Below are 13,507 nucleotides of genomic sequence, written 5' to 3' on the forward strand. Positions count from 1 at the left end.
TCCCCAAATCCCACCCTCCCTAGGCTCTTCCCAACCCACTATTGCCCAGACCTCAAAGCAAGTGACTTTAGCAGGGTTCAAAGCACTTTAAGCTATTATCAGCATTTCCCCCTTTAACAGAAATTTGGCGCAGAGCTAGGGTTGACAGATCCAAGGTAGGGCCTGGATTTCTGGAATAACAACTGACCTCCAGACTATAGTTTCTAGGTGAAACCTCTCCCCAAATTCTGCATTCCATAGGTACTGCCCACAAATATCCAGGAATTTCCCAGGCTAGAGTAGCCAATCCAATATTATGGTGGGGGGACTTCATCAGATGAATTGCTGCAGGTTGAGTTGTTGGTAAAAGATTACAGGGCGAGTTTTAAAAGTTGATCAACCCTAGCAGCTATTCAAAGAGAAAACAAATTCATAACTATTTCTGGACTCACAAGTACTCGGCCGTACTTAGAGGAGGTCTCTGGGTTTTCCCCATGATGATGAAATAGAAAGAATCAGCGGCCTTTTTCTTAATGCAGGCTTGTTATCTTGTGACATATTCAGCCTAAACAGCAAGGTACAGACATCTCCTGGTATCCTTTAAGAATTACAACAGCTGTTCCAAAACACACACATAGAGCACTACATCCCACTCGCTTTCCCTCTGTAATGATAATACAGGTCAATGGACCTATGTAGATAAGGTTAAAGGCAAGTGCTGAAGGCATTCTTGGGCCTCTGTCAGATGTGCCTTTAGATCCAACTCAGCTGAAAATGCCTGATGGATCTAAAGGGCATGACCAGACAGCGACATCTGGGAAAGGTCCCACAGCTGTCTGCACCCGGTGCTGTCCTGCCAAAGAAGCAGAGTTAAAAGACACCAGGGAAAGTCTGATCCTAAAGCTTCCAAAAGGCTACAGACAGACCTTCCCCTGTCTCAAGGACGCGCTCATGCCATCGGGATGGTCTGCTCATTCCATCCTGACTTGATGCCATTTTTTCCTCATTTAGCAGTATGCACATAACCACATTCTCCATGGGGAACCCACAGTGCAGAGGTGTAATTCCTCATTTATGTGCATGTGAAACAAAAGGCAACACACACACCCCTCGGCTGAATATGCCATCTGAGGTGCTGAGCCTGCAGCTACAAAGGATGTGTGATCGTGCAATGCCATGTCAGTTTCAACCGGGGGAAATAGGCTCGCTTCCCCTCCACACCAAATGGCAGGTCTGACCGTGGCCCAGGGCTAGCAACTTCTGTCTCAGCCCTAGTGGGCTCCAACAACTGCACTGACAAGCAACTAACAGCATCATTTACCTTAATGGGGTAGGTAAACTGGAAAGCTTTATCCAAGAAGGGATGGAAAATTATAACTGGCTTCCAAGGATGAGTCCATTGAACTAGACCTTTTGTGTTTGCCTATTAAGTAGTAAGGTTTCACTGGTTCCAGACCCTTCTTCTTATGGCTCTCCTAATATGGTAGACCATTAATCAAAGTCTATACCTTGAGCTTCAATCTGGTCATAGGACTTCTGTTTTTGCAATTCAGCTCTCACAGGGCTGCTTCTGGTCAGTTCTCCCCCCCCACCACCACCACAAGAAAAAGTTCACCCTTTTCTAGGTCAAAGTCAGAGTTCAGGTAGTTGGGAGAAGTAGTCCTAAATCTCAAAATCGGCTTTACCTTTCTATAGGTGATGGAATGTTCCCCCACAAAAAACAAGAGTAAAGTGACAAGTATTTTGTGTACACCTCCCCCTTTTATTACTAAAGCTCACGCACAACTTATTCACACCTTTACATTGAGTAGTCTTCACATGTTGTGGGAGAGGAGGACTGTGCTTGGCCTGCCTCAGTGCTCCAGTATATCAGGCACACACAAACACTTAGGTATATGCAGACCTTATTTACACTGTATGTCTAATGCATGGATGTCAGATGGGTCTGGAGCTGGGAAAGATGTTCTGGAGTGGGTCACAAAATTCTAACTCTGGCCACTGTTCCACATGCCTTGGTTCCACATGTCTATATTAAACTATTATGGTGCGTTTTATGTCAGGTTACATTTGAAAAGGTGTTCAGAAACTTCAGTGCATTCAACGTTCTGCAGCTAGAGCATTGACTGGGTCTCATCCCTGAGCATTTCATGCCAATATTGTACTGTCTCTGATCAGAAGGTTCAGTGAAGTCATGTGTTGGCCTTAGGGTTGCCAGCGCTGGGCTGGAAAATGCCTAGAGACTTTGGGGGTGGATTCAGGAGAGGGCGGGGTTTGGGGAGGGGAGGGGCCTCAGCATGGTACAGTGCCATAGAGTCCACCCTTCAAAGCAGCCATTTTCTCCAGGGGAGCTGATCTCTGTCAGCTGGAGATCAGTTGTAAAAGTGGTTGATCTCCAGGCCCCACCTGGAACCTGACAACCCTAGCTGACCTATGTAATAGCTTCTATATTATCAGGCCAGACCCTATAACCTCTGAATCTCTCACATTTAGGATTCAGTGAAATCTGCTTTCCCCTAATAGATTAATCTCTGGATAAGTATTTCTGCTTTCCCTTAATAGACAAATCTCTGGATAAGGATTTTTCTGTCTTTATTCTTGAAGTCAACTTAGGTAGAACAAGAATGTCATGTATGCTTATATAGGATTGGTTTCTATGGGATATGCCAGTGTTCTGTGTATCTATTCAAATGTTTGGTTTCTTTAAATAAAAGGTTTCATTAATACATTGACTGTTTGTTGCCTGGAAAAATGCAGGGTTTCACTTTGAACCTGCAACAAACCAACCAACCAGCCTCAATATCTCTCTTAGAAATTGAGGGCTGCAAAGAGTGAATGTTGTGAATGTTTTAAGGGAGCATTCAATTACCTAGCAGCACTGTGATTAAGTGGTTAATGCACGGCTTTAATTTAGTCAAAGAAGTTTTAATCTATTAAAATGATGACCCCCTCATAGGTGGGTTCCAGTGACTGCCATACAACCATCCTTCAAGAAGCCTCCCCCCCCAGCCTCAGGAGGCTTCCTTCATCTTAAGTGAGAGCCACCACAAGACAGGCAAGGAGGAGGAGGAGGAGGAAGAGATTGGATTTATACCCCGCCCTTCACTTGGAGTCTCAGAGCGGCTTACAAACTCCTTTCCCTTCCCCTCCCCACAACAGACACCCTGTGAGGTAGGTGGGGCTGAGAGAGCTCTTTCAAGAACTGCTCCTGAGAGAACAGCTCTGAGAGAACTTGTGACTGACCCAAGGTCACACCAGCAGCTGCAAGTGGAGGAGTGGGGAATCAAACCCGGTTCTCCCAGATTAGAGTCTGCACACTTAACCACTACACCAAACTGGCTCTCTCCCTCCTCAAAGCAGTCCAATCCAATCATCATATTAATTGCCCAGCTGAATAGATTCCTGCAGTGACTAAGATCCCTGGAATTTTGTCCCCCACCAGCCCATTCATTGGAAACCTGCCTTTGATGAGTCCTACAGCATCTGATGAAAGAGATATAAAACCAGTATAGTTTTAAAAAAACAACCCTTTCCTTTTCATTACATTACACTATTTTTAATTTATTTACCATAGTTGGATTTCTTTGCTTGAGCAGTCAAATCCAAACATCATATGAATTGCCCAGCTGAATAGATTCCTGCGGTGACTAAGAGACCTGGAATTTTGTCCCCCCTAGCCCATTCATTGGAAACCTGCCTTTGATGTCCTGCAGCATCTGATGAAGGAGATTTAAAACCAGTATAGTTTTTTAAAAAACAACCCTTTCCTTTCCATTACATTACACTATTTTTAATTTATTTACCATAGTTGGATTTCTTTGCTTTCATGTATAATGAGCATACCACTTCCAATTTAACCCTCATCCTTTTTGCTTTGTTTAGATAACAGTTGGTGAACTGCATAATGGCAGATCAAGTAAATTAATCTAAAATGGTGGGTTTCTGTCATGCACTGGTTTCGCTATAATAAAGCATTTTGTGACCATATAATTTTTTAAAAAAATCATTCAGTGAGGATTCTGCTTTAGAACTCAATATCAGACTGTTTTGGGCTTCACACATTCCAATACACAGTGCCACAGTGCTGAATTAAAGAATGCATTAGAAGCCATATGATGGTCATGTGAAAGCCCGACAGCCCGCAAATTCTCTCCACATAAACACAGTCATGTACTAGAAAACCAGCACTGAATAGAAACAAGACATCACAGTTAGCCGCTTGTACTTAAAAATGGGGAAAGGGTGGAGAAGGGAGAAGAAACCCTTTGCAAGAGTGGCATGCTAACAAAGAAAAGCTGTTTGCAGTGTGGCTGGCATTGTTAATTAAAACATGATAGAAATTTATCCTGCTGCAGTTTTGCTCACCGAGCGCACAGAATCATGTTGAGCATCTGCTGGAATGCTGAGGGCATTATTAAGATTGACTACAAGCACCAGAAATTGTCTATTACAGGGGAGTGCTTATAACACCTGCTGCATAGAAAGTGAAAAGGGCAGAGCATGATGTTCAGAGGAGAAACCCCAGCACACCTTCAGCTGATTCTCTGCAATGCACCATTTTGCTGTGCTCAAACATCTCCCAAAGCATCCCCCCCTTTTTTTTAGAAAAAAATTGTAGATTTCTAGAGCTTGTCTGACATCCTTCCAACCTCTGGCTCCCAGACATACCTGCCCTTTTAGTCATTGTAAATGAGTCCAATATGTAGATTGGCAATTTAAGGACATTGAACAGCTGACGAGGGCTGGAAGCAGTGATCTGCGGGGTCTCTGAAAATTGCCTGTTGAATTAGGATGTAGACACATTAACAAAAATGAATTATAATAGGACTGGCTCTGCCAGAGAAGAATATACTTGAGTCCGAAATTCTGCTTCCACCTAGACATTACAACCAATACATATGCAGCCCCAGTTGGGGAAGGGCCCTGAGACTTCTGCTGAACATTTTGTTTTTGGAGTGGCTCTGCACTTTAAGGGGCAATGGTGTTTGCCACTAATACCGTGGTATTTCTCTCTTACTAGATGGAGAATGAGAATGACAGGCAGATTTCCTTTAAATCCCTACGGATGCACCTGGGAGTCCTCCTAGGTAAAGGAAGGGTCTCCAACACGTGCACCAGTGTACACATGGGTGTCATTTCATTTATTTACTTAAATATTTATATCCTGTTTTGCTCTCCAATGGGGACCCAAAGCAGCTTACAATATCACCCTGCCCTCTTCCTTTTATTCTCACAACAATATCCCTGTGAAGTAGGTTAGGCTGGAAGGGAAAGATTGGCCCAAGGTGACCCAGTGAGTTTCCACAGCAGAGTGGGGATCTGAACCTTTGATCTCCCAGATCCTAGTCTAACTACTATTTCACATTGGCTCTTTAGCTGTTTGCTGCGGGAAACATCAGTGTACATACAATAAATGCTACTGCCTGTGAAGTGGGAAGGCAAAGTCTTTTGCCATCACTGGAAATGCCTTAAGTAAACTCCTGTTTACCATGTGAGGTTGGGAAATGACTCACTCATGAGTCATTTCGGAGGACCAGTTCGGTGTAGTGGTTAAGAATGGCAGTGCTCTAATCTGGAGGACCAGGTTTGATTCCTCACTCCTCTACATGAAGCCAGCTAGGTGACCCTGGGTCAGTCACAGCTCTCTCAGCCCCACCGACCTCACAGGGTATCTGCTGAGGGAAGAGGAAGAGAAGGTGATTGTAAGCCTCTTCAAGACTCCTTTGGTAGAGAAAAGTGAGGTCTAAAAACCAACTCCTCCTCCTCCTCCAAGCTGAATGCAGCTAACCAGTCAGTTTGGGAGAGGCAGTCCCAGGCAGATAGCAAAGACAAGGCAGTTTGCCTGATGCATGTGATGAGATGGCATGTGCATGTTTGGCTGGACAGATCACATTTGCCCCTCTAGCCCAGCTACTACAGCTGTGCACAGAAATAGCTAGTATTGTTTGTATCCTTCAGTATCGTTATGGCTTGTGTTCAGAGGTATTATGTCCAAGTTTATTTTTGCTTTCAATGGAAAAGACAGTTCTTATGTCTCCCAAATGACTGGGATGAAATTCTCTATTACTGTATCCCTCACCCATGGGATCCTCCCTTCCAACTTCCCGACAAGTTCTAAAAAGTATCCTAAAGGCAATTAAAATCCTCTCTTGCAGGATGTATTGGAAGAAAAAGAGCTTCAGACAGCAACGTGCTCAGGGCAGCAAGGTAAGGGAGGAGGAGCAAGGTATGTCTCCCCTTGCCTGTACACTGTGTTTTTATTACAAGAACATGCAAATGGACAGACTTAAGTTTAATCATGTCTCCCAGAGCTGCTTTTCGAACAGACCCTCTCATGTCGAAAGAGCTGATCAGCTCATCCTGCATGTTTGTGTGTGTGTGTTTTGTTAGCCCACAGAAACCTTAGCCTCTGAAAGGTAAGTGGGTTTCCTATCATGGGTGAAGAATGAAGATGAGGACTGGCTCTTTGATGCTCTCCCAAAGCACAGCAGCCCTTCAGCCTACAAGGGGTTACAAATAAAGCCATTGTCACTTTCCCTGATGGTGCGAAGAGGTGGACTGGCAAAGAGATTAATAAGAGCCCAACCCTCCTTCTCTATCCTCTCTTTACTTTCTCTCAGGAGATAAAAGTCTATGCCTATCCCTGCAACCAGGCTACTATCCAGTAGCCGGAATGGCTCCGACAAACCACAACTCACTTAATTGACTAAGGCCGCAATCCTTAGAGCGTGTTCCTTAGAGTAAGCCCCACTGAATATATAGGACTTGATCCTGAGTAGACTTGATTAGAAGAAGAAGAAGAAGAGAAGAGATTGGATTTATACCCCACCCTTCACTTGGAGTCTCAGAGCGGCTTACAAACTCCTTTCCCTTCCCCTCCCCACAACAGACACCCTGTGAGGTGAGTGGGGCTGAGAGAACTCTGACACAAACTGCTCTTTCAGGAACAGCTGTGCTAGAGCTTGTGACTGACCCAAGGTCACATCAGCAGGTGCAAGTGGAAGAGTGGGGAATCAAACCCGGTTCTCCCAGATTAGAGTCCGCACACTTAACCACTACACCAAACTGGCTTCCTAAAAGCCTTCCCTTGTCAGAGATTCCATGATGTAATGGAAGGAAACAATGTACACAGGGACACAACTTGAGCATAATCATGAACATGGACCAAACATTCTGGGTGGATGGTGTGCCTATCAGGCATAGATTGAGCAAATTTCTCCCCTCGTTGCTCCTCCCCCTATGCTTCATGAACCCAGAGAAATGAAAGCTGAAAGGTGGCTGGGGGGAATGGAAGCTGAAAGCAAAGGAATGGAGTTAAAGACAACTGCACCAATGCCAGGGAAAGGACAGATTGACCCAGTCGGTACTGACTGATATATTCAGTACAGTGAGAGAAAATTCCATCTAGGTTAGTTGCCTTTTAACAAACATGGATTAACAAAATCCCTTCCTTCAGGATTTTGTATTCCTAGTCCTATTGCATTGTCCATTGGATATCTTATGTCATATGATTACATTTTTGTCTCTCTTTACCCTGTAATCTACCCTGAGCCTCAGTAAGAAAGGCAGGCTATAAATAAGCTACATCAAATAAATAAAATCCACCTAAATGCCTGGGAGTTTAAGAGTTGAATCACAAAGAGCCATATGGACAGTTTGGTCCTACCACATGAGAGCCACTGATTGACACTGTAGACAAATAATGAAAACTCCCAACAGTAGGATGTTATGAACTTCCACATTACCGATGGTAAATGGTCATATTAACAGATGGTTATGGAAACCTGCCCTTGGAAATGCACACTAGATAACACATCTGTGCCCCAGGTAGCATACAGTGCTGAACCAACTGAAGTTGTTGATTAGATTTTCACCTCTGTAGAGCCAGGATTGTAACTCAATTCCAATTTAAAATCAGGACTGGGAGGAGGAAAAAACCCAAAGTACTGAAATGAACGATTCCTTAGAATCTCGATGCATGTGCCAGTCTGGCATCGAAAAATTGATGCTGGCTCCAAAGAATTTGAATTTCTTTTTAGCCTGCCTTAAAGTCATTAGGACACAAGGGCTAACACCTGCCCTTAGTGGAATCAATGAAACCTTGTCCTAATTGATGTCAACAGAAAACATTGCCATTGATTTCACTAGGATCAGCATTTCCCCCATTAGCAGCTGGAAAATTACTGCTTTGAATGCTCTGCTTTGTGTTCATTATTATACATGCAGCAGCATCAGTACGATCAACTGGCAAAATCCTCCAGTTATGATTCATTCCTGGCATGCTGTTATGAAACAAATAACTAAATGGCACCATTAAGGAGCCACAGTGACAAACCATCCCATCTCTGGAACAAACAGTTATGATCTTTAGGATTCTGCTCATGACCTGCACAGGATTGCCAGGCCAGTCCCTGCCAGTCCCTGCCACCCCTGGGAGGGTGTGGAGAGCAGAGATAGATGTGCTGGCATCATGCTGGCACACTAACATCATGTCTCACAAAAACCAGATGTGACATCATGACTTTGGGGGACACTCTAAGAGTCACCAAAACTCTGTGGTGGTTTTGGAAAATCCTAGAGTGTATCCCCAATCATGATGTCACTCCCAGTTGTCATTGGGAAATGGCATCAGTGCTGCCTCATGGGACCCCACTTCCAGCCACTTTTATCCTACCAGAGTTTCAGGCACTGATTGGCAACACCCAAAAAAGAGAGGGGGAGGGGAATCTAAAAAAATCAGTTAACTGCCAGGTTTTCTGGGAGGTCTCCTGCCACAGTAGGAGTCCTGGTGACCCTAGGAATTAACCTCCAAATGAATTGGGTTTGTGCACACATGCACAAAGGTGCAATGTGTCTAGACTATGCAATATCTCCACTCCTTAAAGAGGTGGAAAACAGGCTGAAGTCAGGCAAGGCATATATTGCTGACCTGGATAGCCCAGGCTAGCCAGATCTCAGAAGCTAAGCAGAGTCAGCCCTGGTTAGTATTTGGATGGGAGACCGCTAAGGAAGTCTGGGGCTGCTACACAGAGACAGACAATGGCAAACCACCTCTGAGCATCTCTTCTTGTCAAAACCTTATGGGGTTGCCCCAAGTTGACTGCAACTTGACAGCAGGAGGCTGCTGAGCCTTTGCTTGAAGGCATCCAGTGAAGGAGAAACACCCCCCACACACACACAATTTATTCCATTGTTGAAACTTTCTTGCCATTAGTAAATTTCTCCTAATGTTTCACTAAAATCTATCTTCCTGTAACACAAGTCTATTAAATCTTGCCCCCTGGAGCAGCAGAAAACAAATCTTTGCCCTGTTCTAGGTGAGAGCCCTAAGGAATTTGAAGAGTACAGTCAGGGCTATTTTGGGGCAGGAACGCACAGGGACGGTGTTCCGGCTGGCTCCTGAGTTGGCCACGCCCAGCAGGAACTCATTAGCATAATAGGCCACACCCAACAGCAGGAACTCATTAGGATTGGCTACATTAGGGGTGTGTGGCCTAACATGCAAAGGAGTTCCTGCTACAAAAAAAGCCCTGGGTTTTGACCACAAACAAGGTAAACAGAATAAGAAGAGAAAGGTGGGTGTGGCTGGATGACCACACTTCTGGTAACATGGGGGTGTGGCCTAATGTGCTAATGAGTGGTGCTGTCAGTGTGTGGCCTAATATGCTAATGAGCTTTGCTGTTGGGTGTGGCCTATTATGCTAATGAGTTCCTGCTGGGCTTTTTCTACAAAAAGAGCCCTGAGTACAGTCATGTCTCTTCTCATGTCTCCTCTGTTCAGGGAAGAGTATACATAACATTTGCCCCTTACACCCTACTGCTTGTAGCCTTTGTAGGCTAGGGATATCGTCAAGATCTGAACTGACACGAGAGTTCCACAGGAGCTTAAAACCCTCTCTGAAGGTGGCTGTAAATGTTCTACTGCAGTTGATAGCAAACCCATCCAAAAGCACAAAGAACGCATTAAGTTACAATCAATGGGAAATAAACAAAATCAGCGCACTGGAGTGAGGGAGTCCAGGCTTTAAAATCTGTACCCCCTTTCTATTTCAGTAAAATATGAAGCCATGTGAACGACAGTAGTAAATTCTTTCCCCACAAAAAATGGGCAGCGATTTGTTTGGTGCAGTCAAGAGACACGCACTTGAACTTTTCGAGCTGTGTTTCAGAAGTGGCAGAAATGCTACGTAAGCCACTGTGAGAGGCAGTGAAGAATGATCCCAGAGATCTTGTTTTCAAAAGCAGGGCCTCAGGCAATGTGAAATACCAACTTACCACCCAGATTGCAGGGCATGGAGACTGGAAAGAAAATGCGTATCAAGGTTTCCTTTTGTACCTCCCTCCCCTTTTTTTTAGTCACGGATAATGTGCCTGACATTTCAACCAAATGGGACTTGACATCTTCTAATCTTTATCAAGTTTAAATCATATGAATTATAAACATTTGCACTACTAAGGTTAAAACAGCACTATTCCGAATATACCATTGTGGCGCAATAAAACAGAATATCTCCAGGAAATTTACTGCATCAAAAGGGTAAAAAGGCCACTACTGATTTTTACAGTCCTGTGCCAACCAGAGTTTTACAACAGACAATTCTTTAATTTTAGAATGAATTTTTACAGTGCTCATTGTATTTGCAGGGAATATAAGGTACTGCTGTATTCCCCGCAATGTTGTTTGCAAATGACAGTTCTACTGTTAATTGTGCCGCGAGGGCTTACCACATTTTCTTTTAATGTTTGATGTGTTATTATGAATTCCTTTCCAATCCCTAGTGTAATTTTTCAGTCTATAATGTTTCCTTCAGTCCAAATCTGACTTGGATTGGCCATGCCTAGCCCAGTATCACTGGATCTTGAAAGCTAAGCAGTGTTGGCCCTGGTGGGTACCTGAATGGGAGACCACCGAGGAATGCCAGGGTTGCTAAACAGAGGCCCCGGTCACACGGGCCGGATATCGTGGGGGGGAGGCATGGCTAATTGCCCCGGCACAGTTTTATGCACGATTACGCAATCAGACACACCGGCAGCACACCACGGATCCTTCCCTTGCCGGTGGGTAAACGAGGGACCAGAGGGGAATGCCGCAGTCCGGTGTGATCACACCATGGGCATCTGGAGGCAGCCCGTGGCAAACGTTTTTAACTTGCATTGTCGGCGGTAAGCCACGGGTGCGCTCCACTTCCCAGATGTTGGGGTGTGATCGTGCCCGGATAATCCACCCACCATCCGTGCCTCTCCCGCACAACTTTGCCATGTGACAGGGGCCAGAGGCAGGCAGTGGCAAATGACCTCTGTTAATCTCTTTCCTTGAAAATCCCATGAGGGGGTTGCGATAAATCAGCTGCAATTTGATGGTAATTCCCACTACCACCACAAATCTTCTGAATGAGCTTGTGTGCATTCTGAGTATATGATCTACAAGAGAAATCTCACCAAGAATTTAATGCTTGTTTGGAGCCAGTTTGGTGTAGTGGTTAAGTGCGCGGACTCTAATCTGGGAGAACTGGGTTTGACTCCCCACTCCTCCACTTGCACCTGGCTGGATGTCCTTGGGCAAGCCGTAGTTCTGATAAGAGCTGTTCTTGAAAAAAGAGCAGTTTCTGTCAAGACCTCTCTCAGCCCCACCTACCTCACAGGGTGTCTGTTGTGGGGAGGGGAGGGGAAGGGAAAGGAGTTTGTAAGCTGCTCTGAGACACCTTTGGGTAGTGAAGGGCGGGGTATAAATCCAATCTCCTCCTCCTCCTCCTCCTCCTGCTGTCATCGCAGCCCAACACATATACTTTACGTTTCATGCACTGTGTGTTTGTTGTTGTTTTTAAATTTCAGCACAGAACTTCACTTCTTTGTAGAATCGCAGATGCATGGAAGGGACCAGAGGGCAATCTAGTTCAACTATTATTGTTTTTGCTGTTTAGCGTTATGTGTAGTATAGCCAGAAGATCCTAAGATTGTCTGACAGCAAGAAGTTCTAGCTCTTTTGTTGCTGTTTAGCGTTGTGTGTAGTATAGCCAGAAGATCCTAAAATTGTCTGACAGCCAGAAGTTGTAGCTCTTTTGGTATCATGCACCACTAGGTGGCAAGCTAGACTTGTTTTTAAGGCAAGAGACATTTCGGATGTGGTTTGCCATTGCCTGCCTTTGTGTCACAACCCTAGTAATTCTTGGAGGTCACCCTTCCAAATACTAGACAAATCTGACCCTACTTAGCTTCCGAGATCTGAAGAGATTGGGTTAGCCTGAGTTATGCAGGTTAGGGCTCTAATTCAGCTACCATCCAAAGGACAGGACTGTGTACAATAGTACTCAGTAGAGAACAATAGTACTTAATGCAAACCATAATATTCCCACAGGCACATCCACAAAGCTGCTAACAGGATATAGAAATGACTCATGCAAATAAGCCAAGTCACATATTGAATAGAAAAGCAAGAGTTTCCTAAGGTCACTGTCAATATAATCTGAGGGAAAAGTTCTTTCCAACACCTCTGAAGTTTGAACGGCTAGACTCTGAGTATCTGCAAAGCCTATGCATCAATTCATCCCACAGAAGAAGCTGTCCTACCACAAGCTGAGGTGAAGACGCTCCTTCAGGAATGGGTATCATTAAGGGATGGAGTGGGAAATGCATAGATCTGAACTCTAGGGTACAGTCTACTGGAAAGCTCTCCTGTGCAAGCTCTATGAAATAAAGAGGAAATACAAAAGAACATTGCAGTCTTTCCACCAGTCATTTAAATTACCTTGTGCAGATCAGCTTTCCACTAGATTGTTCCCTACATTAATTAATGGAAGGAGACTGCTACTTGGACTTACCATCACTGGCACAAAAATATCTTGAGCTAATTGCTTAGGTGCACATCTTCAAACTACCCTACACTTCTTCTTCTTTCAGTCATCTTTAAACAGATCTTTATAACCCTTTCACACTGCAAATGCTGCCATGATTCTGAATACAAGTGTCCAAGGATTTTATCCTTTGGTCTTTATTCTGTAGTTGTGATATAATTTTCCTGTTATTCAGCCATCCTCACCATTTGCTCTGCATAGAGGTACAAATCTCTTGGAGATGTAGGTGCAGAATCCCCTACTTGCTCATCAGGCAATGGATCTGATGGGTTTTCAGAGCTTTGTCCAGAACTGACTATTACGCCCTCCTTGTCTTCCTCAGATTCACGCAGATAACCTGCAAAGTGTGGCTGTGGTGGAACTGACAATGAAGTCGATGGACGGTTCCCATGGCATGCCAGCTTATCAGAGCTCAGTTCCATACAACGTGGAGGCAAAGAATAGTCCCCCCAGTCAGAACAGTAGGCAGGGGATATATAGTAGGGGGTAAGGCTGCCAAGGGAATGGTGGGTACCCCTGGGGCCAGGTAGAAGGCACTCTTGGATCCATACATACTGACTTCATATTCATAGATGGGACTATGTCCGAGATGATATCGCCCTCTGGGGCACAGCGCACAGGTGTGACTGAATGAATTGAAAGTGTTTTTAAGGGGTCTGTAACAGGCTCCTTGGAATCAG

The 13,507-nt window shown here is 44.6% G+C and overlaps 1 protein-coding gene across 1 annotated transcript in view; it reads right to left on the reverse strand.

Annotated features, from left to right (window-relative positions):
- Positions 1–13,249, reverse strand: part of XIRP2 (xin actin binding repeat containing 2) — a 164,312-nt gene extending 151,063 nt beyond the window's left edge. The window contains exon 1 of the mRNA XM_015422179.1: positions 13,013–13,249. Coding sequence (XP_015277665.1) covers positions 13,013–13,249 — 237 coding nt within the window. The remainder of the gene's footprint in view (positions 1–13,012) is intronic.
- Between the last annotated feature and the right edge of the window lie 258 nt (positions 13,250–13,507).

This window comes from Gekko japonicus, unplaced genomic scaffold, assembly GCF_001447785.1.
Source record: "Gekko japonicus isolate JY-2015 unplaced genomic scaffold, Gekko_japonicus_V1.1 scaffold375, whole genome shotgun sequence".
NCBI lineage: Eukaryota > Metazoa > Chordata > Lepidosauria > Squamata > Gekkonidae > Gekko > Gekko japonicus.